This window comes from Molothrus ater, chromosome 7 (genome assembly GCF_012460135.2).
Source record: "Molothrus ater isolate BHLD 08-10-18 breed brown headed cowbird chromosome 7, BPBGC_Mater_1.1, whole genome shotgun sequence".
Classification (NCBI taxonomy): domain Eukaryota; kingdom Metazoa; phylum Chordata; class Aves; order Passeriformes; family Icteridae; genus Molothrus; species Molothrus ater.
The window spans coordinates 3,356,854-3,378,861 of NC_050484.2; the positions used below are offsets into that span (position 1 = coordinate 3,356,854).

At 41.6% G+C, this 22,008-nt stretch overlaps 1 protein-coding gene across 1 annotated transcript in view; it reads right to left on the reverse strand.

The window, feature by feature from the left end:
* The window catches only part of SPAG16 (sperm associated antigen 16), a 372,092-nt gene that overhangs the window by 196,523 nt on the left and 153,561 nt on the right, over window positions 1-22,008 (reverse strand). The window contains exon 11 of the mRNA XM_054515419.1: window positions 1,575-1,718. Within this exon, the coding sequence (XP_054371394.1) occupies window positions 1,575-1,718 (144 nt within the window). The remainder of the gene's footprint in view (window positions 1-1,574; window positions 1,719-22,008) is intronic.

Sequence of the window (22,008 nt, forward strand, 5' to 3'; positions counted from 1 at the left end):
CTTAGGAGAAAGTGATGCAAGAGAAGAGTAAGTGCATGTTTAATTCATCCCAGAAAGCGTGACTCCTGCTTCTTGAGGTTTTGAAAAGAAGGAGGGGATTTTCTTGTGTTCAGAGGACTATGTCTGCCTTTGGTAGCTCATTACAAACTCAGAAATCAGGAGGAACCATGAAATTAAATAGGATACATTTCCTCCTCATGAAGAAGAGAGCTAATATTGCTCAATAAAATAAACACAATGAAAATACAAGGTTGAAGGCTTAATAATGCTCCTTTTATAACCAAGCCTCAGGTGAATAGCCTGGCAGACCTTTATTATTCTAACAGTAAAGAACTCTATTTAAAATGCTGCCTCACAAATCTGATGCAAAGTAATTTCAACATATAGAAGCTCAGCCTTATCAAATGCATTTTAGTTTGAGAGTAAAATGGTGTCCTATTTTTCAACAGAAAGATGAAAAAATCTACTTCGTGTTTGCCCTATTTCCATGACCCTTGTATCTTAAATATTTAATTTGTATTTTCCATGTTCACCTTCATTTATTAATTCAGCTTCAAATCCATAAGATGAAAGGGCAGGAAAGCTCATATTCTCTAGGTAAACCCAAATATTCTTACTCATATGACAAATAATGCATAATACAAGAAATCAACTTTTCAGTATTATTAATAATGGGACTGTGTTTGCCATAGTGCATGAACAGGGAGAAAATGAATACAGCAAGACCTGAAAAGCTTATTACTCCATGTTACATGCACTGCTATAGGGACAGAGTTTAAGATGTACAAAATACTAAAAGCAATCAGTCTTAAGTCAACACTGTGAACGGCAGAGGGACATTCTATCTACATGTTTGGGAATTCAGCAGTGTGCAGGGGGAGAACAGAGAGGCAGCAAAGCAGGGCAGTGGATGGAGGAGCTCCAGGAGAGAGCAGGGCCTGTTCAGGGACAGGAACCCAGGACATCCCTCTGGCTGTCCAGAATGGCCAGGACCCCTGCCAGGGGGCTCAGAAGCCCTGGCATGGAGCCCAAAACACCTGTGGGTTTGATTATGACCCATGGAGCAAATTACCAACCTTAGATGAAGACCAACAAGCCACAACAGTTTAGGTAGAGTAATAGTGAAGCTATCACGGGGTGAAAAGTAGATTTTGAGGTTTCTAGAATGGGGGTTCAGGAGGCAAGATGGAGGGATCTGGGTGTGTCCAGCCTTTCTCCTTCTTCTTCTTGGCCTCCATCTTCTGCTGTGATGGTGGCACTTTTAGATTGGTTTAGAGTAGAAGCTCACTGTCTAACATAGGTGATAGGCATTGGAAAGTAATCGTAAACATTGTAGATGTAGTTTTTAGTATAAATACATAACACTGCCCTGGGGGCAGGCAGAGTGCCTGGAACTGTCCTGCTGGATGGACAGGGCAGGAGAAAGAATTTTTATAGATAAGATACAATAAACAACCTTGAGAGCGAGAAATGAAGAGCCCTGACTCATTCTTCAAGTGCTCAGGCTGGGAAAAGAGACTTTGAACATTTCTCAGGGTCATGGCTACCAGCAAAAGATGCTGAGAGGCACTGACCTGGGCCTGAAGCAGCAGCCTGAGAGCCAATCCGTGTGTCCCTCCCCTGTCAGGAGGATGTTCCCATCAGGAAAGCCCCACGTCTTCCAGAGGTGGTCATCGCCGCCCGTCAGCACGATGTTCTTCCGGGGGTGTAAAGCCAAGCTGCAGGAGAAGAGAAAGGCAGGTTATGTTCTGTACCAGTCCCATTTCATGGGAAACACATGAGATCCATTTAACTCAGGGCAACAGCCCCAGGAGTCTGATTCTGGATGGACTGAGCAAACAGCGATACTTTCTAAGCTCATGAGAATTCAAAATACATGCTGTGGAGATGAGCTGCTGCTGCTGCTGAAGAAAAAAGAACAGGACTGATTTCTGTGAAACCAGAATTGTTTTCACACTCTCTTGAAGTTCCACTTAACACTCAAACAATGCTTTAAAATACTTTGTTTGGTTATGTTTTAACAAACATGCAAGAGGGTAACAAGCTGCACTGACATCATTAACATTCCCACTTATCCAAAATAATTCCAAAAAGCACCGATGTCAGCCTGTCCCCACTTGTGCCCACAGGTGTAAAGTCTCCTACCACTGTGAAATAACTCAAATGATAATTACAGTCCAGGAGCTTACAGGCATTGCCAGCACTTTAGAGCCCGTTCACTGGGACTAGGTCAGAAAATTCGTTTCAATTCTGTACTCAAAATGTGTTCCATGTTTTCATTTTTAATATGTGGCACGCTGTGATGTAATGGAAATCATACACTTAACACGCCCGTAGACTGAAAACTCAGTTTATTTTTGATTTAGCAACTGCAGTGCAGCTTAAAATGGATCCAGGGAAGAAAATCAATCTGTTGGACAGATAACAAGAAGTGTATTTCATATGGATTTGGTTATTTGATTTAAATCATTGTAATGCCTTGCTATTTGTTGAACATCAAAAAGTTCTAGTAGTTGATTTTACTCCCAGGAGTGGCTTATTTAGGCAGATTAAATCTGGAGTTCAGACTCAAACTGCAGTAATGGGGACAAGAATCACAACCTGTGTGTGCACCTAATTCAGCTGTGCATCAGGGCCGACAGGTCGGAGAGAAAAAAGCTTATTAGAGCAGAATGAGAGGAGAGAGACAATGCTAAGAACCCAAATGGGGAGAAAAGACAGGACTTAGAAGGCACAATGTCGTAAAAACCTCTTTTTTATTTGCGCCTTTCTTCTGCACTCAAATTATTTCATAAAATTCCTAAACCAGAACCACAGCATCTCCTATAGTGGGAAAAATAATTCCCTCTATCAAATCCCTGCTAAAAATATATTTATGTCAACTAGAATTTCATCAGAAAACATCTTTTCTTGCAGTTTAATGCCCAGCCTAGGAAGATTCCTACAGACTCATCAGTTGAATCCATCTGCTTGAGCGAGGAGCCTGGGATTTACTCATTCTCCAGTTTCTTCGAAAAAAATGCTTTCTATCTTCTCCTAAAGAGGATAAACTTCCTCTGCATTTATAGGAAAAAAGAGAAGGAGGCAATGATGCTATTTAAATTCTCCAGAGATGCACAGAGAGCAGTTGTATCATTCAGATTGGCCACAGCAGATATCTAGAAGAGCAAGGGGGGAACAGAGATAAAAGGAGAGAATTAAAGGCTGAGAGAAGACACCAGTGGCCTGCAAATTACAGGACAAGAAGAGCTGTCCCAGATCCCTCTGCTACAGAGACCTGTGAAGCACCAACAACCCCACTGCTGCTATCTGCATGTGCACACAGCTGACATTTTTCTCTTAACCTGCTTCAGACACTTCAGATCCCCTCCAGTTTTTCCCTCCAGATATTTCTGCTCTTAGTGGGGGCTGTTGTGAAGCCTTTCCATCAGCTCTCTTACATTCCTTCTAAAGATCTTCCTTCTCAGTTTCCAAGCTGCATTACACAGCCTTAGATCACCTTCAGGTCACCTTCCATGCAGAGAAAATTTTACCTGGTGTCTTCCTCTAGACCCTGACTCCTCCTGAACAACCCTTACACCCTGGCCAGGCTGCAGCTGTGCTCTCATCCATCCTGCCTCAGCTGCCAGGAACATTCTGCCTACCCTCAACCCTCCCAACACACTTCCAAGTCCAGCTTCTGAAATGCCCAAATTTCTGCAATGACCAGACATTCCTGTGGAGCTTTGGGAAAACCCATAAAGTGAATTTCATACAGAAGAAAATATCTTGCTGTCTGTACGAAGGCTGCAAATTTGTTTTTCACAGTCTTCCCTCTAAACTGCAGAGCTTTTGCAAAATGCTGCTGCTGTCCAATGTTTTTCTTCCTCCATGCCATTTTTACAGGCACACAGTGAACACCATTTAATTAACAGCAAATTTGTGACACAACTGCTGTTGAGCTGCTTCTGAGAAAGGGAAGCCCATTCATCCAAAAGGCATTCTATATGCAGCATTAATTAGGCACCCTTGTCTTCATTTCTGGCAATCCAGCATTGTATAGATTTTTGCTTCATCTCTGTTCACAGGGTCTAATTATTTCCAGCACAGAAGACTTAGGGTGGATTGCAATGGAAATCAATAATGGAACATGTGTGATAGGAACATTAGTTTTCTCCTCCTCCTCCTTGGGGATAAAGTGGGATCAGTGGGGACTCAGCCAAGAAAAAAAAAAACAAACCCAACAAAAAACCCTCTGGGAGATTTGCTGCTGTTGAGTATATAAATACCCTTGTTTACACAACTCACTCTGGCATTATAAGACATTCTCATCTCTTCAGCACTTGCCATGGTAGATGTATAGTACTCCCAGTAATTTGCTTTCAAAACAATCATCGATTATTTTAATTTATTTTGACTGAGCCATAAATAAAAATACAGTTTCTTCAGATGCAAAATACTTGCAGTCTCAGGGCGTTCCACACTTGACCACATCACACAAAAATCAACCTTCAGGTCAAAAAGTGCTGCACCCAGAGCTGCCTGGGGCACATCAGCTGGGTGTTTAATACAGCCACTAACTTGAGCGAGGGCAGAGCTCACATCCACGTGGAGGAAAACTTCCTGGCACCAGGGTTTCTGAAACACTGGAACCAATGTGCCATGAGCAGCCTGTTCTCCCAGCACACCCTCATGTATTACCCAGGTAGATGGGTTCCATCATGGTTAGGAGAGGGACTGGGCATTCCACACACAAAACTGACTCTGCTTGGATGTGAAATAGAAACCTAACCTAAACTGTCTCAAAATTAGGCACTGAGAAAACGAAAAATGCAAAATTAATGACCAGCTTAGTGCTCCTAAGTGACTTATCCAGCCTCACCCAGTTTCTTTATGGCAGAAACAAGAACAAAATCCAGTTTTCTATAGTTTCACACCCAGGATTTATACAGAAAAATATGTTCTCAATATAGACAGCATTCAGCTGCCAAATTCTGATACAGCATTGTACTGAATGCTGCTTGTGATACATAATTTTTAGAACTTCATGACTTGATCAAATTTATTTGCATTCCCGGGTACTGGCAAAGAGGTTTCTTGTTAATGCCAGTAGCTGCTTTCAGACCAGAAAGCTCTTCTGCTGCATTTCTTGCTCCAAAATATGAGAGCAGCAGAGTTCCTGCAAGATTAAAAAAAACCTCTCAAATGCATTTTTCCTAGTGACAGAAAGATTGCAGCCAACATTTTCTTACATAAAAAAATCAGCCTTGCTCACCATACCTAGCACAGGAAATTTTGGGCTGAGCAGTTATATTTGGGTGAAGTTACAAGTGGCTGAAAAGCTTGGTTTTATAGTGGAACCTGTTGGGAAATTGCTAATATTTCTTTCTCCAACATCAAGGTGGGTTTTGGAGGCGAGGACATGACATTCACTGAATTCCAGAGGATGGATACTGGTTACAGCGTCAGACAAGACCAAATATATCTAAATAAGAGGGCATCAACAGCCCTACTGAAATCAGTGATATTGTTCACATGCACATACTTGGTATATTGCTAGACTGTGCCCTAAAAATCTACAGAGTTTGTAAAAGCCCAAATTTTATTCCAGGCCTGATTTTGTTGGACATGAGCCAGTTGTGCTGAGACAAAGGACACATTAACCAGAGCATTAGGAACAATTCCTGTGGCAATGGATGTGTGAAATGCACAAGCTAACCACGTTTTCCCACCTCTGAGATGCCACCAAGGTGCTCCCACTCACTTTTGAGGTGCCACCCAGCTTGGGCCCAGGAAAGCTGCTGTGGGATTGATGCTCCAAGTTTTAGCTTTCATATTTTTCAGATTTTGTACTGCATTAGTGTATAATTCTGAAATTCATCTGAAGTGTTAGCAAGTTCTCCTCACAGTTTAGTCAGAAAAAACAATCCTTTTCCAGCCTGAGAACCAAGGACACCACTGCAGCTTCAGGCCCAAAAAGTAAAAAAAACCAACAAATTGAGGAGAACAAACTGAGAGGATGGGACTGCATAACCTGAAGCTGTAACTGGACAATTAACCCCATTATGGAAATGGACCAAAATTTATAAAAGTGTAAAAACTCATGACCCATTGTCCATCTTGGGCAGAGCCACGGCCGGGCTCTTATACTGCCCAAGGTGCATCCATTGAAGGCTTTTTTAATAAATACCTGCTTTATTTTTTAACTCTGTCTAGCCTCTGTTCCAGGCAGCCTCTTCAGGCATCAGGATGGCCACTGCTCCCTCACACCCACGCTCCAAGGATCTCACTACAAACACATTTAGCCCACACGGCACAGAGCAGATCCAGGCAAGGCCCATTTTCCCCTCATGGCGGGCTGAGGGGCGCCAGCAGCGGCCATGGAAATTCCCTCACTTCCAGAGGGGAAAGGGAGTGCCAGAAAACACAGAGATCACCCTTTTGCTGCAGCACATGCCTTAATTCCCTCCTTACCTACCTGATGGTGGCTGGGGATGAGGAAAAGCAAGGTGAAAACCAAGGTGAGCAGCAGCAGTTTGAGAGGCAGCTCTGCCCCCACAGAGCCACGGAGCCCCTCAGGGCAAACGGGCAAAGGAAAGGGGACAAACTACCAGAGAAATGCTCTCAGCTGAGATTAACCTACCAAAAAATTCAAACTAAACACTGCACAACAGCATAATCAATCATTTTGCCTGTTGCAACTCATCCTCTCTCTAATATAGTCATTTCTGCCACCTTTTTTATCTTGGCTTGAGTTACCCAATCTCACCTGACAGCGTCCTTCAGTAATAATTATAACACTGACATTTAATTCAGCATTTTATTATGCAGCTGTAGCATAACTGAATAGCTTGCATTCTTGTTTGAGGTCTTAGAATTTATCTAAGAAAAATGCTTTCAATAGAGAAAATAAGAGCTAAAACAGACAAAAAAAAAGGATAAAGAAAAAAAACCCATCAAACCATTAAAGAGCAAAAGAAGAGGGAAATACTCAGAGCGCAAAGCTCCTATCTTTTGTTTCATTTATGTAAATGCCCATCTGGAAGTCAGTGATAGATCTCAGTCACAGCAATGCTTGAAAAACCCTGTCCTGTCTGGTGAAATTCCTGGCTGCTTCCCAAGCTCCTATGATTAAGGGTTTGGGAGGGAGACAACTTGCTAGAATCTTGACATACCTGAAGTTAACCTTCTAGACTGGCCAGCAGACCTTGGCACACCCTAGAAAATAATGAGGAAACAGTCTTCCAGAGACTTGAACTTGTATCTCTAGAGGCCAAGCAACCTCCTAACTCACAGTCGCGTTTGTGTGCTTGTTCTAGTCCCCATGCACACAGAATCTTCACTCCTAGCTGTACAGCAGCAGCAAACATATTTATTCCTGTGAAGTGGAATAAATGCACACACTTGCTCTCAAAAAGAAACAACTTCAGGAAGTGGACTCTCCCTACAATATCAAGTGCCTCCAAAAAGAATTGTATTAAACACATCACTCTAAATCCTTGATAGAGACACAGTTGTGATAAATTCAGAACATCTATTTTGTGGTGTTCTCTGATCACTTTCTGTTTATCCACTCCATGTGCAATTATCAAAATGCATCAATTTAACTGAGTGTTGTAACCTACCCAGGTTTTACTGCATTAGATCTGACCATGTACATGCTGTACCAATACAAAATCATCTTATTAACAACAAAGTTTGGTCCTGGATCCAATCTGAGAAAAAGTCAAAACTATGCTGTTGATCCACATGTGTTTCCAGATCCATAATCTTGTTTAAGATTGTCTCCTTAATCACATCAGGGCAAAAGGATTTTTCTAGAAGCTTTGTAATAACCTACAAAGTGTTTATGTCATTATAGTCTTGTGTATTGCAAACCTCTGTACCCTAACATTAAGCTTTTTGTCTAGAATGTCTGTAAATAACAACAGGCATGAATCTAAATTACTTCTTCGAGAATCTTTACTTATTAATTCCTTTGATTGTGCTTACCAGGTTGTTGATAATTACTGCAGGCTACAGGAGGAAAGAAAGAATAAAAATCACTTAGTCTACAGCATCAGCTGTTACACATTTCAGAAACAACTCCCTTCTAACCTGCTTTAAACCAGAGCAGCAGGCAAGGAACAAATCACTTTTCTCCACACAGAGAACCACTGTTTATTTTCAGCGCAAAATCTAGAGGTGGGGCTTGGCTTGATTTTTAAATTTATTCAAATTGTCATAAAGTTTAGATGCTGACAAAGCTGTGAACAGAAAAAGAGATCAAGTGGTTGGGGTATTTTTGGTAAGACCGAGGGCGCTATTAAAGAAACCAACTAACTGAGGAGCTGCTTGCTGTAAAGTAGCTCACAAGCTCTTAGTTAATATGTATTTGAATCAATTTTTCAAGCTTAGTCAACTTATTAGGTAAGCAGCATACTTTAGGGAGAAATAATTAAGCCAAAAGCAAAAAGAATGAGAGTAGGAACAAACAAGTAGATGCAATTAAAAAGTTAAAACATTGACATCCTTTCCTAATAGCTTTCCTCTGGAGTGAAAGCTGCACGTCCGTGCCTGAAATGATTTATGCCATGATTCACACTGCCCATCACTCACCTTTTACTATCCCTTCATGAAAAATGCTACATCACTCTTTTAGGGAAAGGCAGCTCCCTAGGAGTGTTAAATCTCAGCATCCAAAACAGCGCTGTAATGAGATGAGCTGGGATCGGCAGCCTCTGGAAGGGATCGCAGCTCTCAGGGCAACTCCAGAGCAGAGGGGAGAGACACAGAAAACAGACAAAGCCTGGCAAAGGAAGTGCCCCTGTGGGTTTCCACACTGCACCTCTGCTTGTGAACCACTTCAGAAAAGCAAAGGGCAGGGCAATGTTGGCAAACTTGGCAAAAACTTTCCCTACCCAATACGTCCCTGTTGCCTCCTTTTTTGCCCTTCTCGTTGGGTAGAGAGATAATGGCTGGGCTTCCTTTGGAATGAAAGAGACTGCTTTTTTAAAAGGCTATTCTAGCTTGACCAGCTTGAAAAGATGCAGATTGCTTTCCCAAAAGCTTCTACCTGTGGCCTGGTTTGAATTAGTTTCCATCATTACCGTTAGCAATTCCCAGCCTTCTGTTGCATGGCAGCTTTCTCACAGATGATTAGGAGCACTGCTGTGGTATAAAAGAGTTTGGAAGAAAAAGTACTTGAGCCTTGCCAGTTGGTAAATTCTGTTAAATTATCAAGGTTGATAAAGGAAAATATATAAAAATTTAATTTGCAATTAGAGCATAAAACTAATTCAGATTTCTAAATTAATAAGAAACCAAAGCATTACCTTTTCAAGATCAGTTTCCTGCCAGTGTTTCTTTCTCACTTTTGGAGGCAAAGAAGAATTTAATGCTCTGTGCTTTATTTCACTATTGTAATGCTGAAAAATGCTGCCATCAACAGAATTAATGGAAACTCTTGTGGGAAGAAAGTTACATAAATAAATAGTTTCTTCACAGTTAGGACTAAGAGGCAAAGTCAGCAGCTGTGAATCGTGTTCTTCCTCTGGTGATCTCTGTAACCAGGTGTATGTGTAGGAGAGAGAAATGGATTTTGGCTTAGAAATTCCCTAGTCCCACAATCCCAAGCAGCTGCAGCCCCACAAGGGTGTGCTGAGTCTGCCCCACAGGGTAGGAAGCTTTCTCCACTAAAAGCAGCCATTCCACTTTTCCAGAACATCTCAAGAGAAGAATTTTTCAAGCTGTTAATTCTACTCTCATCTTCTGTACAGAGTTACAGACACATGTGCTGAAAGCATCACCTCGTCCACCTTGGGCTGAGGAAGGTACACAGCCAGCACAGATTTGTATAATTTCTCCTTGAAAAGTAGCTTCTACAACAGCTCTAGGTGGCTTTTTCTGGGGCTGAGGCTTCAAAAAGCATTTTGTAAAACACAACCCTCATCACTGTGAGTGCAAATAGCAAAAAAATTTCCCTTAATTTTTCACTCCGGAATATGGAGAAAGTTTCCCTCTCCCTTTTGTCTTAAGATCTTTATATATCAGATGGTTGTTACTAATATTGTCTTAACTTAGGCAGTTTTCCAGAGGCTTTTTAGAAGTCATAACCAGGCATGGATACAGCAAGTCAACTCAGACCTCACCAGCCCTAATTTGGAGTAATTACCCAACATTACAGACAGCATCCCTCTTCACACATTCCAGAATTCATTTCCTTAGTTTGCAACAGCAGTGTACTGTAGACCTTGTTACCTGTTTTTCCTCTTAACGGTATTGCCTACCTTGAATTTGTGTATCTAAATTCTTTTCCCTAAATATATCATGTGGCACTTCACTTAATTCAAGTTCATCTTGCTGATTTCAATCCATCTCTGCAATTTGCCAAGTTTATTTTGAATTCTGATCTGATACAGAAAAGCATTTTCAGATTCTCACAGCTTGGTGTCATCTGCATACTTTATAAGCTACTCTGTATTCCATCCTCCTCACTGCTAACGAAAACACTGAACAGAACTGATTTCCTAAGCAAATTCCCAAACTGAAATGCAGCCTGTGGAGTTCAACCAAGAAGTTTCTGGCCCAAGCCACTACACTGGTTTGTATTAAAACCCACCCTTTAGAAAGGAACACAATACATTTTAAAACCCTAAATATAGGAAAAGCCACCATTTCCTCTGCTAAATTGTTGTGATAGTTAATTATCCTGGTTTATTTTGTAGAATTTTACTTTAAAATCAGGCCAGCTGCATATTAAACTCTAATTACTACACCAGAGAAAATATCCATAGAAAACACTGACTTAAGAGAATTATAGCCTGACTCTTCCATATTCTGCCATGTCATTCCTCAGAATTCCTGGAAGAAATCCTGTGAAGATTAATCCATGGATTAGTCTTGACAAGCAGTATGAGTTAAGGATTTCTGAATATTTGGTGAGAGAATCAAGTCATATTCCTGTTTATTTCTGGCTCTGCTATGGAATTATGTACAATCACTCACAGAAAATTATTACCCTCTTGGGCAAAGCCAAGCCCTTGGAGACCATGGAATTTCTACAATGTTTGCTACACAATATTTGGTGTATTTGGCAAACTCTCTTCCCATCTTTCCTCCCCATTCGCTGTCCATAGGCATTACAGGGAAGAAAGTAGAAAGCAAAGCTCTTCAAAACTGGAAAACCAGACCCACATAACTTTACGAAAACTACAAAAAGGTCTCAGAATTTCCTTCAACTTCCAGCATGCACAGAGAAAAAGAAGTTGGAACAGAAGAAACAGGGACACTATTTTGGGGGAACACTTCCAGAGGGGGAAAAAAGCTGAAGATATATTCCAAGTGTTGTTACTTAGAGATTTACATTTTGACAAAGCCCTGAAAATGTTCCTTGTAGTGCACATTGGCCACAAAGAACAATCTTCATGGTTCACTCTGCCAGCTTCTACATATTTCTTTACCTCTTCCGAGACCCAAAAATTATAACATGGAAATACTTAAGTAAGGTAGTTCTAGCCTTTATAAAGGTGCATTAAAGAGCCCTGACAGAAGAGTTTGGAATAATAAAAACACTTACATAGTAAAATGACTGCTGGTACTCATGAGTTTCTCTGACACATATGGGAGCCTTATAGGCAAGTTGCAGTAGTTTTCTGAAAGGAATTATCTGAAAGGTGTCTTCATTCTGTTTAAATTGTAATGTTTTTCATGACTTAGTGATATCTACAAAACAAACCCCTGAAGACTCAAAGTCATGCAAGCTACAAAGTTTCAATTCAAAGCATATTTGGAATAAAACACCTTTTCCAGAGTCATATCCAAATTAAAACGATGGGATTCCAGATTTCAGTTTTTACCCTTTGTTCACCCTCTGCTGCCATTTACAGACCTCAGATTCATGTTCCAAAGTCATTCTAAATCTCAGGATTGTCCCAACAAACTCAGTGTTCTGCTGTGCCATGGATTTAGTCTATTAAGCAGCTGGCTGCTGTCAGTCAAGAATCAGAGAGCATCCAGAGCTGGAACCCACCAGGACCATGGAGTGAACCCCTGGCCATGCCCAGGACACCCCAACAATCCCAGCCTGTTCCTGATATCGTGGTCCAGATGCTCCTGGAGCTCTGGCAGCTGTGGGGCTGTGATCATTCCCTGGGGAGCCTGTCCAGTGCCTGACCACCCATCCCTTCCCAACATGCAGCCTAAACCTTCCCTGGCAGAACTTCCTAAACCTCCTGGGACACACCACCACACTGTACCAAGACTTTCCAACCCTCCAGGACCCTTTTGCTTGGTGATGTTGTCTCTGCTGAACATCTGAACTTCTGCAATGGTGTTTATGAAAACCACAGAACTGCGCCCCCAACTGAGAAGCTACAGCAGCATTAACGTCAAGGGCTGGCATTTATCTTGCTTCCAAAAATTAGTCTTCATTCCCTTCACACTGGCCTATAGTGAGGGATAGAGATCAGTCTCAACAAATACAGACTTTTAGAGCAAAATACAGTCCTGCTTCCAGAGCAGGAAAGAGAGGGACAAAATGGCTGAGACTTCAAGTCATCATTCCCATAGAAAGAAATGTAGAGCGCATTTATAAACAGATTTGTGGTTTTCTCATATTCTGTGTGAGACTCAAAAAAGCTGAGAACACCTCAGTTTCATTTTGCCATGACAACTTTGTTTCCCACTGTGTGTGCATCACATGCCTGTTTATAAAAGAGAAAAAGCCCATATTCCTACACTGTGGCCTGGAGACAAATGCTAGTCCACAGAAAGTGAAGGACCTTTGAGAATCTGACCAAATACTACCAAAGCCAAGCCCTTAGAGACCATGGAGTTTCTAGAATGCTTGCTACACAATATTTGGTGTATTTGGCAAACTCTCTTCCCATCTTTGCTCCCCATTAGCTGTCCATAGACATTACAGGGAAGAAAGTAGAAAGCAAAGCTCTTCAAAACTGGAAAACAACCTTAGAGAGGCCCAGATCCACATAACTTTATGCAAACTACAGACAGGTCTCAGAATTTCCTTCAACTTCCAGCATGCACAGAGAAAAAGAAGTTGCAATAGAAGAAATAGAGATGGTTAGTTGGAATAGAAGAGACTACCAAAATCTCAGAGATTAACATGTCTAAAGTAATTTTTCTACACATTTAACATTAGTGCTTCATTTAAAATGCCAGAGAGCTATGAATGAGGAGAGGGGTGCCTGCCTACTTTTGACATGAGAGAGAGCAGACTCACAGGAAATGTTGTTATCATGCCATCTATTTTGTAAAAAGCTGATGGTGTCTGAGAGGAAGTGGTGGATGAACTGGGGCACTGCAGCTTGTACCAATCACCCAGCAAAGCCTCACAGACAGACCTGCAAGATTTGGTTCTGATGAGGCACGGGCATGAAGCACAACTCAAATTAGAGTTTCCCTGTGAGAGTAAGCACATCTGCATTGCTGCATTGTCTCTGCCAAGGCAGTGGCTATTTAGTGACCAGGATCTGGCATGCTGGGATGGAAGGGTGCCAACAGCTGCTGCAGAGATGCAATCTCTGGATGAAATGTTGGGATACTCACTGAGTACCTGCACAGGGGATGACTAAGCTGTGAACTGTCCAGCAGTACCTCTGTGTGACACCAGCTTAATTTCACCAAAAAGACCATTCAAGTTGTTTGTTGGGGTTTTTCTTCTCTTTAAGTACAAGCTCCAGTTCCTCTAAACTCAAAACATCAGAATATTTTGTACAACTAAAAATAACCCTTTTGTACTAACTAAAACCCAGCAACCTGAAAGCCAATCCTTAATCAGCTTTACCAAAACAGCTGATCAAGTGTAGCTGCACATGGCTCTCTCACACATTCTGATTTTAACATCTGTATAATACCATTTACATTTGACAAATATACACTGCAGACCAACCCCCCATCATGCCTCACAGAGCTCACTATTGCTGCAAATTTAAGAACCACTAGGAAGTCAAGAGTGCAACAGAACTCCATAGTCTATTTGTCATAGGAAAAACAATCATCAATATGGTAATTGCAGAAGTGCAAAATGCACTTTAAAGACCAATGCTGGTAATTTTTTATTCCATGGAGTAGAAAAACTAATGAGGCACATCTTAAATTAGTTTAGGGTAATCCTAAAAGCAGTAAATAATGCTTACTATGTAAGTAGTTTAAAGCAGATTGCTTAAAGAGAAAAACTGACAAGATTCCACTCTAATGTTACAGATGCAGAAACAGAGGAATTTAAATCACCATTAAATGGACTATTTTTATTATCATCAATTACTCAAATTTGGCAAAATAATTCACATCACATTAACTCCTATTTTAATATGATCTATTTCCTATTTTTTTTTTAAACCTATGGCCTTGGGTTTGTTTTTTTTAAAGTCACAAATAACAAGGTCTACTTCAGAGTTTTAGGGAGCCACTCCATAAAGCTGTAGTCATCTAAAAGGAGCCTTGTCTGCTCCCTGCCATGTGGAGTTAAAAAGGCAGCAATCTCAGCATGAACAGCTTAAGCTCTGTATCCTGAAGAGGCAACAGCAGAGATAAAAATCTCCAGAGAGCTGAAGCAGAGTCTGGGGCAGTCCTTGGAGCACCAGAGTTCTCCTGCTGAGCTCCCAAAGTGCAGGGAGACAGCACCTGAGCTCTCCCTGGAATTCATAACACCACAAAGGACACCTTGAACTCCTTCTTCCACAGGCCACATGTCACAGACATGTTTTATGAAAAATCCTTTTGCTAGGATTGTTTCTCCTGAGAAGCTGAGAGGCCTCAGAAATGAAATGTAAACAATGGTTATCTGCTGCTTTGATTGGAATGGAATGCAGCTTTGATTGGTCTCATGTGGTTGTTTTTAATTAATGGCCAATCACAGTCCAGCTGGCTCAGACTCTCTGGTCTGTCACAAGATTTTATTATCATTCTATTCCTTTCCTTGCTAGCCTTCTGATATAATCCTTTCTTCTAGTCTTTTAGTATAGTTTTAGTACATCACTTTCTTTTAATATAATACATATCATAAAATAATAAGTCAGCCTTCTGAAACATGGAGGCAACATTCTCATCTCTTCCCTTGTCCTGGGACCCCTGTGAACACCACCACAGCCACACCAAAACATAAAAAGGAACATCCAGAGCAACTCCAGGGTTCAGTTCTGCAAAATTACATGTCTTGGACAAAGAACCAATTCCTGTGGTGCTGTGCTGCCACACAGCCACGCCTTTAACGTGCAGCACCTGCCCCAGAACTGGCTCCTCCCCAGGTCTGCTCCAACACTCATTTTTATCCACCACAATCATTTACTAATGATCTTTAAGGTCTCCTCCAACCCTAACCTTTCTCTGACTCTCTGATTCCAGCTCCAAAGTGGCCAGCAAGAGGCACATTTTCAAAGGGCTGTTTGAGATTTCTCCACATCCCAACATATTATTTTCCTTTGCATGTAACCAGGATAGAGTTTAGCAGTGCTCACACTTGAATCCTCCCAGCCAGGTGTTAAAGTTAACGTAATCAATAGAAATCCTTTCCTCATTTAATGAGGCTTGTACAGAGAATTGCTTAGAAGAAAAAAAAATACCATTAAAGTTCATGGGAATTTGGACTGACTTAGTATTTCAGCATATAGCTCTGTGCAAACAGTTGCTTAATGTGCTTGGTTCTCCCTCTGTAAATGCCACTGATCAGCTCTGTGTGTCCTCCAGCAGGGAAAAAGGAAACAATACCCCATGTCCTATCTCATGAAATAGCTGCACTTCCAGTAATAAAATAGGGATTTATAGAAACATCTACTTTAAACTGTTTTTAAGGCTTCTGAAATACATCTGGTCTGGTTTATTCTACTCCTGCAAACCTGTACAAATAAATGCACTCTGGATGTTAAGGCTTTACAAGTAAGAAAATGCAGAAGGCAGCTGTACCAAAATATGTCAGTCTGTTAAACCACACCAAAAATCTCTCTTAAAAATCATAAATAAAGCAGATATTATGTTTGTACATGTGTATAAAACAGCAGAGCTTTATAATGCTCGATTTAATACTTAATCCTGCACATATAACAAGCAGAATAGAGGTATTTGGGCTCTTTCTACAAATGCCAGTGTTCCAAATAAGAGCAAATATGGAATAACATGGATAATTGAGGGGGATACAGAAATGGAGCATCACTATGCTGCTTTAAAACATGCTCCTGAATTGTGCTTTAAGTTCTGGCTGTGAAGAAGTCAAAAGCTCAAATTACATGCCTAACTTCATGCACAGAATTAGCCCCACAAAGCAGAGCTGGACATCAAACTACCCCAATTTATTTTGGTGTCAGCAGGATTAATTACATCCTTCAGCTTTACTACTGCCACTTGTGCAGAGAGCAGCTGATACCAACCCCAACCCCCAAGAGCCCCCATTCCCAGCTCCCTCCTATCCACTGAGGATATTCCAGGTGTTGTCCAAGTTGTACACGGTGAAGAAAAAAAAAAGAGACATTTTATGAACCTGGAAAATCATTCCTCTTGCCCTTGTTATTGTGTGTGTTTATATATTAGCAGAGCTTGCTATTGCAGCTGGCCTTCATATTTCTATATAATAAAGTAGAATATTGAGAACAAGTATCTGTGTAATTAGCACATCAATCATGTCACTCTTTAATATAAACCAAGTATTAATTCACATCTCTACAGATCCCCTCACCATAACTAGCACAAATTATTAATTACCTAACCACAAGCCAAGGGAAAAAAAAAAAGAAAAAAAAAAGAAAAAAGCAGGAAACCACTGGAGGTACAGAAATTCCAGCAGTTCCAGCTCGGGGAGCACCCACAGGAGTCCCCCACCAACCCAGGTGGGGCAGGCAATTTGCCTAGCATTTCTCAGACTTAAAAACTGAAATCTCTGTTCATATCCACACTGCACACAAACTGCATTTTCATTTTTCATAATACTTATAGCCAGAGATAGCAAGAGAAGATCACCCTTCCAGTTTTTCCCTTACACTATGTAGTGACCTTGTTAAGAGGCCACAAGAGCCTCAAGAGATTATTACAGAACTGAAAAGTGGATCCCATGCTGAGACATATCCCTCTGAACAATACAGCACAGATATCTCTCCCCTAAGGGACATTACAATTTTAAATGTCATTTTCTTACTTTTGTTTCTGAAAAGAACCATCTTCCTTTTTCTGTACCCATTACAGCAAATCAAAATTTGATTTTCAAGGAAATTGAGGAGCCAGCTCATGAGGAACCATGCAACTTTTCCCCCTGGATGAAAGTATGATCAACTCAGCCAATGTCTCCGTCACATGGTAGTGACATAGCTCATCTAGAGGATTCCAAAAAGTTTATTGACCATTTTTTTCTGTGTTTTTGCAATAGCTTTCTATTCCATTCAACTTTTAACTCTAAATAAAACCCTTCCTAAAATTTTCCCCAGGTTTTCAGCTCTTGGAAAATTTTATGCCTACATCTAACTCAAAGGACACACTGGACATGTCTCTTTTTTTTTTTTTTATACCTGCTACCATCCCCTGGTAACTAAGTAATGGAAGCACATTTTTTTTTCTTCACAAAATACATTGTAAACCAGACCAAAAATCCAGAGCCATGAAGTCAGCTATAGAGCAAAATAAATGGAACAATTCTAACAAAAGCAACAGCATAAACACATCTTTGAGGGAAGGAAGGTGCAATCATTTCTATTGATTTAGCCAGCACGATTTAGCCTAATATTCTTCCAAAACCTACTGATACTAGGAAGATGGCAAGTGGTAAAACTCTTCCCTTTGAAGCATTTATCTGCAATGGCCATTAAAGCTCAGTGGCTCTGAGTCCACAGGCACAGAATCCTTCCCCTTCCCTTCCATGTGCCATGGCAGAAGCCTAGGGCTGGCTGTGGCCCTGGCACGTGCAGGTGAATTTGGGACTCCAGGACTCCTCCAAGGTTTGGTTCACTCCACAGGGGAAAGCTAGGACCATTTTTACCATTTTGTTCCATCACCCTTGATGTTTAATTAAGCAGTCACTTCTCAGCTTGAGAGATGCTGAAGCCATCCTGGAGTTCAAAGCAAGTGATTCCAGCTTGTCTGAGCTTCCTGCTCCTTGTGCCATTTCCCAAACCCAAACAGAACAAATGAGTGCAGCTGAGCACACTGAGCACTTCCAGGGGCTCTGGAGACATCAGCCATTCCTGCTGGCTCTCTGGGCTTAACTCAGCCTTCCACAGCCCTACCTGGCACACACAAGGAGGAGCAGGAATACAGGAGCAGAAACAGTGGGAAAAGGATTGGCTTAAAGGATCCTTATCTGCCATTGTACAGGGAAAAATAGTATTGATTAGCATTCATCAGGAATGTGCCCTGGATCAAACATCCCTGCCAGTCAGAAGCAGCTGCAGGGCAGCTCCCAAGCCAGTGAAATCCAAGGGAGCTGCCTGAGGATAAGCAGAGGTGCCCACAGCAGGAGGGGCACCAGGAGAACAGGTGGCATTTGTGAGGGCACAGGAGAGAGAAACTGTGACTGTGTGGAGAGAGAAAAAGGAGCCAGGGAGGGAAAGGATGAGGTGGAGCAGCAAGTTGTCACTGTAATGAGACCCCAAGGCTGTGAGCCCGGGGGCTGCAGCTCACAGACACCACAAATTCTCACTGGGCACAAAGGATGGGCTGTAAGGACCTGGCAGGGCTCATCCCTGTCTTTGCAGGTGTTGAGGCTGCCAGAGGTGCCTTCACCAGCCTCCTGAAGGAAGTGTCCAAACCCAAATCAGTAATGCAGGATGAGGCACAAAGAAGGCCCCGCCACAGAAAAAAGGAGCACAGGTAAAGCAGCAGTAGGAAATTCCCTTTGAAAGGGCCAAATCCCACCCAAGCAACAACCCCCCAGGTGCATGAGGCATCACCAGAGGGCAGGATTTGCCTACTAAACTCAGAACTAGACCTACACCTCCCAAAAGCAGAGATGGGTAACACCCAGCTTGCTCACCTACCCCACAGTGAATAGGCAGGGACAGAGGAGAGGCCAGAAGGGAGTGAACCCGAGATGAGCCTGTGCTACCATTGCTGTTGTTAACACACCTCTAGCTCAGTAACTTCTGTCTATTGCTCTTCATTTCTCTCCTCCCTGAGGGCTTCTAGATCAGGCTTCCCCAGAAAGAGTGAAGCAGAAATACATAACATACATAACACATATCAATTTCCAAAATATTTGTACTTTTTATCCTTTTCAGATGTGCAAAGAAATCAGTAGTGAAATATTTTATACTTTTACCTCAGTTTGGTTGTTAGGGATTCTAAAAAGCCTCCTAATGCAATTTTGCAAGCCAAGTCTTTTCTGCTGTTTGCCTTCAAATTATCAAATGATAAACGATCAAATGATGAAGGGGTTGGTTGGTTTACAATTCCCTTTGAAGTGAAAAAGCCCAGCATAAAGAACCCTATGAATAACAAATGTTGCTGTTTCCCTCTGCCATTTTAGGGCGTGGATAGCACATTTTTCACATTTTCCCATGTCCCAGTGGCTAAGCCTGGAAGAAACACTGGAGAGCAAGGGTTTTCTGCACCATAGCACAAAGGGTGAGAGAATAAGAGTGGTAAAACATTCTTTTTGCAATGACTCCATGATGCAGAAGTGGCAGCTACAACACACACACCGGGGCAGAGAAGACAAAGCACATTTCAAATCCAGAATGAAATCTGTGTGCAATCAATGCAGAAAGAACACACTGACAGACGCCCAAGCACAGAGTCTCTGTAAGATAAGGAATGTGAATAGGGCATTTTTTCAAATAAACAAAACCAGGACAGCTTTTTTTTTCTTTTTTTTTTTTTAATAAAGAAGTGAGGAAAAGGCAGGCCTAACAGAAAAACATAGGAAAGATGGAATTGTGTTTCACAGCAATTGACACAGGTGAAAAATGAGCCCAGGAGGGAAAGATCTCAGAATGGGAGATGCAACAGGGCTCTGTCTGCTCTGCTCTGACACTGCTCTAGCAGCTCTAAACTCTGATTAAATTACCAGGTATGTATATGCATACATACACACCATACACACACAAGGAACAATCGATATTCTAGCAAGCCTTGCCTGAATTCAGGCAAAACACAGCACCACTGCTCAGTTCAGCCATCAACAACAACCTCAGCAATCCCAGAGAGCTGCCCTCCTCTTGTCTCAGCTCTACACTTGTTCTGACATGTCCTTCAGGGAAAAGAAGTAAAAAATGTTAGTTGTGCACCAAGTGCAGGTTGTTAGAATCTCATCATTCTAAACACATGGACACTCTTAAAACTGACATGTTTCTGCCAGAGAAAAAGAGATAGAAATGTGAAGTTTTGGATTCTGCAAGGAATTCTTTTTTTTTAGCTAGGTGCATACACATATTTGGGTCATTTCCAGTCCCTGAAAGGCTTCTTGGGCATTTTTCCTCATTATTTATTGATTCCTGACACCTGATCACTGACACACTTAAGGCAGAGCTTGACAAAGATGTCACAGAGATCCTGACACACAAACTCCCTCAATACTACCTTAGAGGAAGCATTTGACTGCACATGAGATGCTGGGAGAGTATTCCCTGCAGGCTGGGGATGAGGAAGAGGAGGCAGGTTTTATAATCACACAGAACAGTGGCACAGAACTCTGCAGGGCAAGAAATCTGCTGTGTAAAGAAGTAAAAAATGTTAGTTGTGCCCATAGTGCAGGTTGTTAGAATCTCATTCTAAACACATGGACACTCTTGAAACTGACATGTTTCTGCCAGAGAAAAAGAGATAGAAATGTGAAGTTTGGGATTCTGCAAGGAATTCTTTTTTTTTAGCTAGGTGCGTACACATAATTGGGTCATTTCCAGTCCCTGAAAGGCTTCCTGGGCATTTTTCCTCATTATTTATTGATTCCTGACACCTGATCACTGACACACTTAAGGCAGAGCTTGACAAAAGTGCCACAAAGATCCTGGCACACAAACTCCCTCAATGCTGCTTAGAGGAACACAGAACAGTGGCACAGAAATCTGCAGGGCAAGAACCCTGCTGTGTCCCTGACTGGAGAACATCCTTGTATCTCACACCAGTTAGACCCAGTTCCTTCCTCACAATGCTTGGAGATTTCCAGTGCCAGGCTTCTTGCAACTGGCTATGGCAGAAGAGAACAGACACTCCCAACAGCACTTCCAATTTCTTGTTCATCTGTAAACTTTTAAAAAAATTCAATGGCAAGTAGGACAAGAAACATTTAACATAGAGAAATTGGTGTTTTCAAACCATTCCCCAGTGCCTACAGCTATGGGCTGGTGTCCTAAATATTCAATAAATATATAAAAAACCTCAAATGCTTAATTTCCAATAAACTTATTTCTCAGTTTAACACAGTAAATTTTCATTAATTTCTTCCCCTAGGTTAATAGGAAACAAATTACATATCTGAAAATGTTAATGGAATTTCTCTACACTTTCTCTCTTATGTACTTACACCTGCAAATATTTAAATATTATAAAAATATAGAAGTAGGGCAAGACAATGGACAATTTATTCTATTGTAAGCACAGTACTGCACTGGATGGATTGAAAACATGAGAGGGAAAAAAAAAATTCTCTATCTGAAAGACCTGGCTGCAACAGTTTGTTCTGTCCTTAACAGAATCCTCAGAGTAATGAAAGCATCAGATGGTGTCCTGCAGCACCAGGGAACAAATGGGTGGGGATGCAAGGTTCAGTGGAGAGGAACAAGTGGTATCAGGCAGAGAGATCAGGTCAGGAAGACAAGAGAAATGAAGTCTGGGGTGATTCATCTATAGCAAGGTAGGCAGAGAATGTCACTGACAGCAAATCAAGAAGCCCAGCTGACATCCACTGCCATAGAGGGGTAACAATAAAGGACTTCTTCCCATTACACAGGATCTGCTGCTGTTCTCCCAAATTTCAGGATAAACACTACTGAGTCATGGCACCAGCCTTCCAAATCAGCTCTGTGTGTTGGGAGCACACTGTGATGCATTTGGAAATGTTTCTGTTTTGACATATCCACCCACAAGGCCCATTTCTAATAGACAGTTTAAATG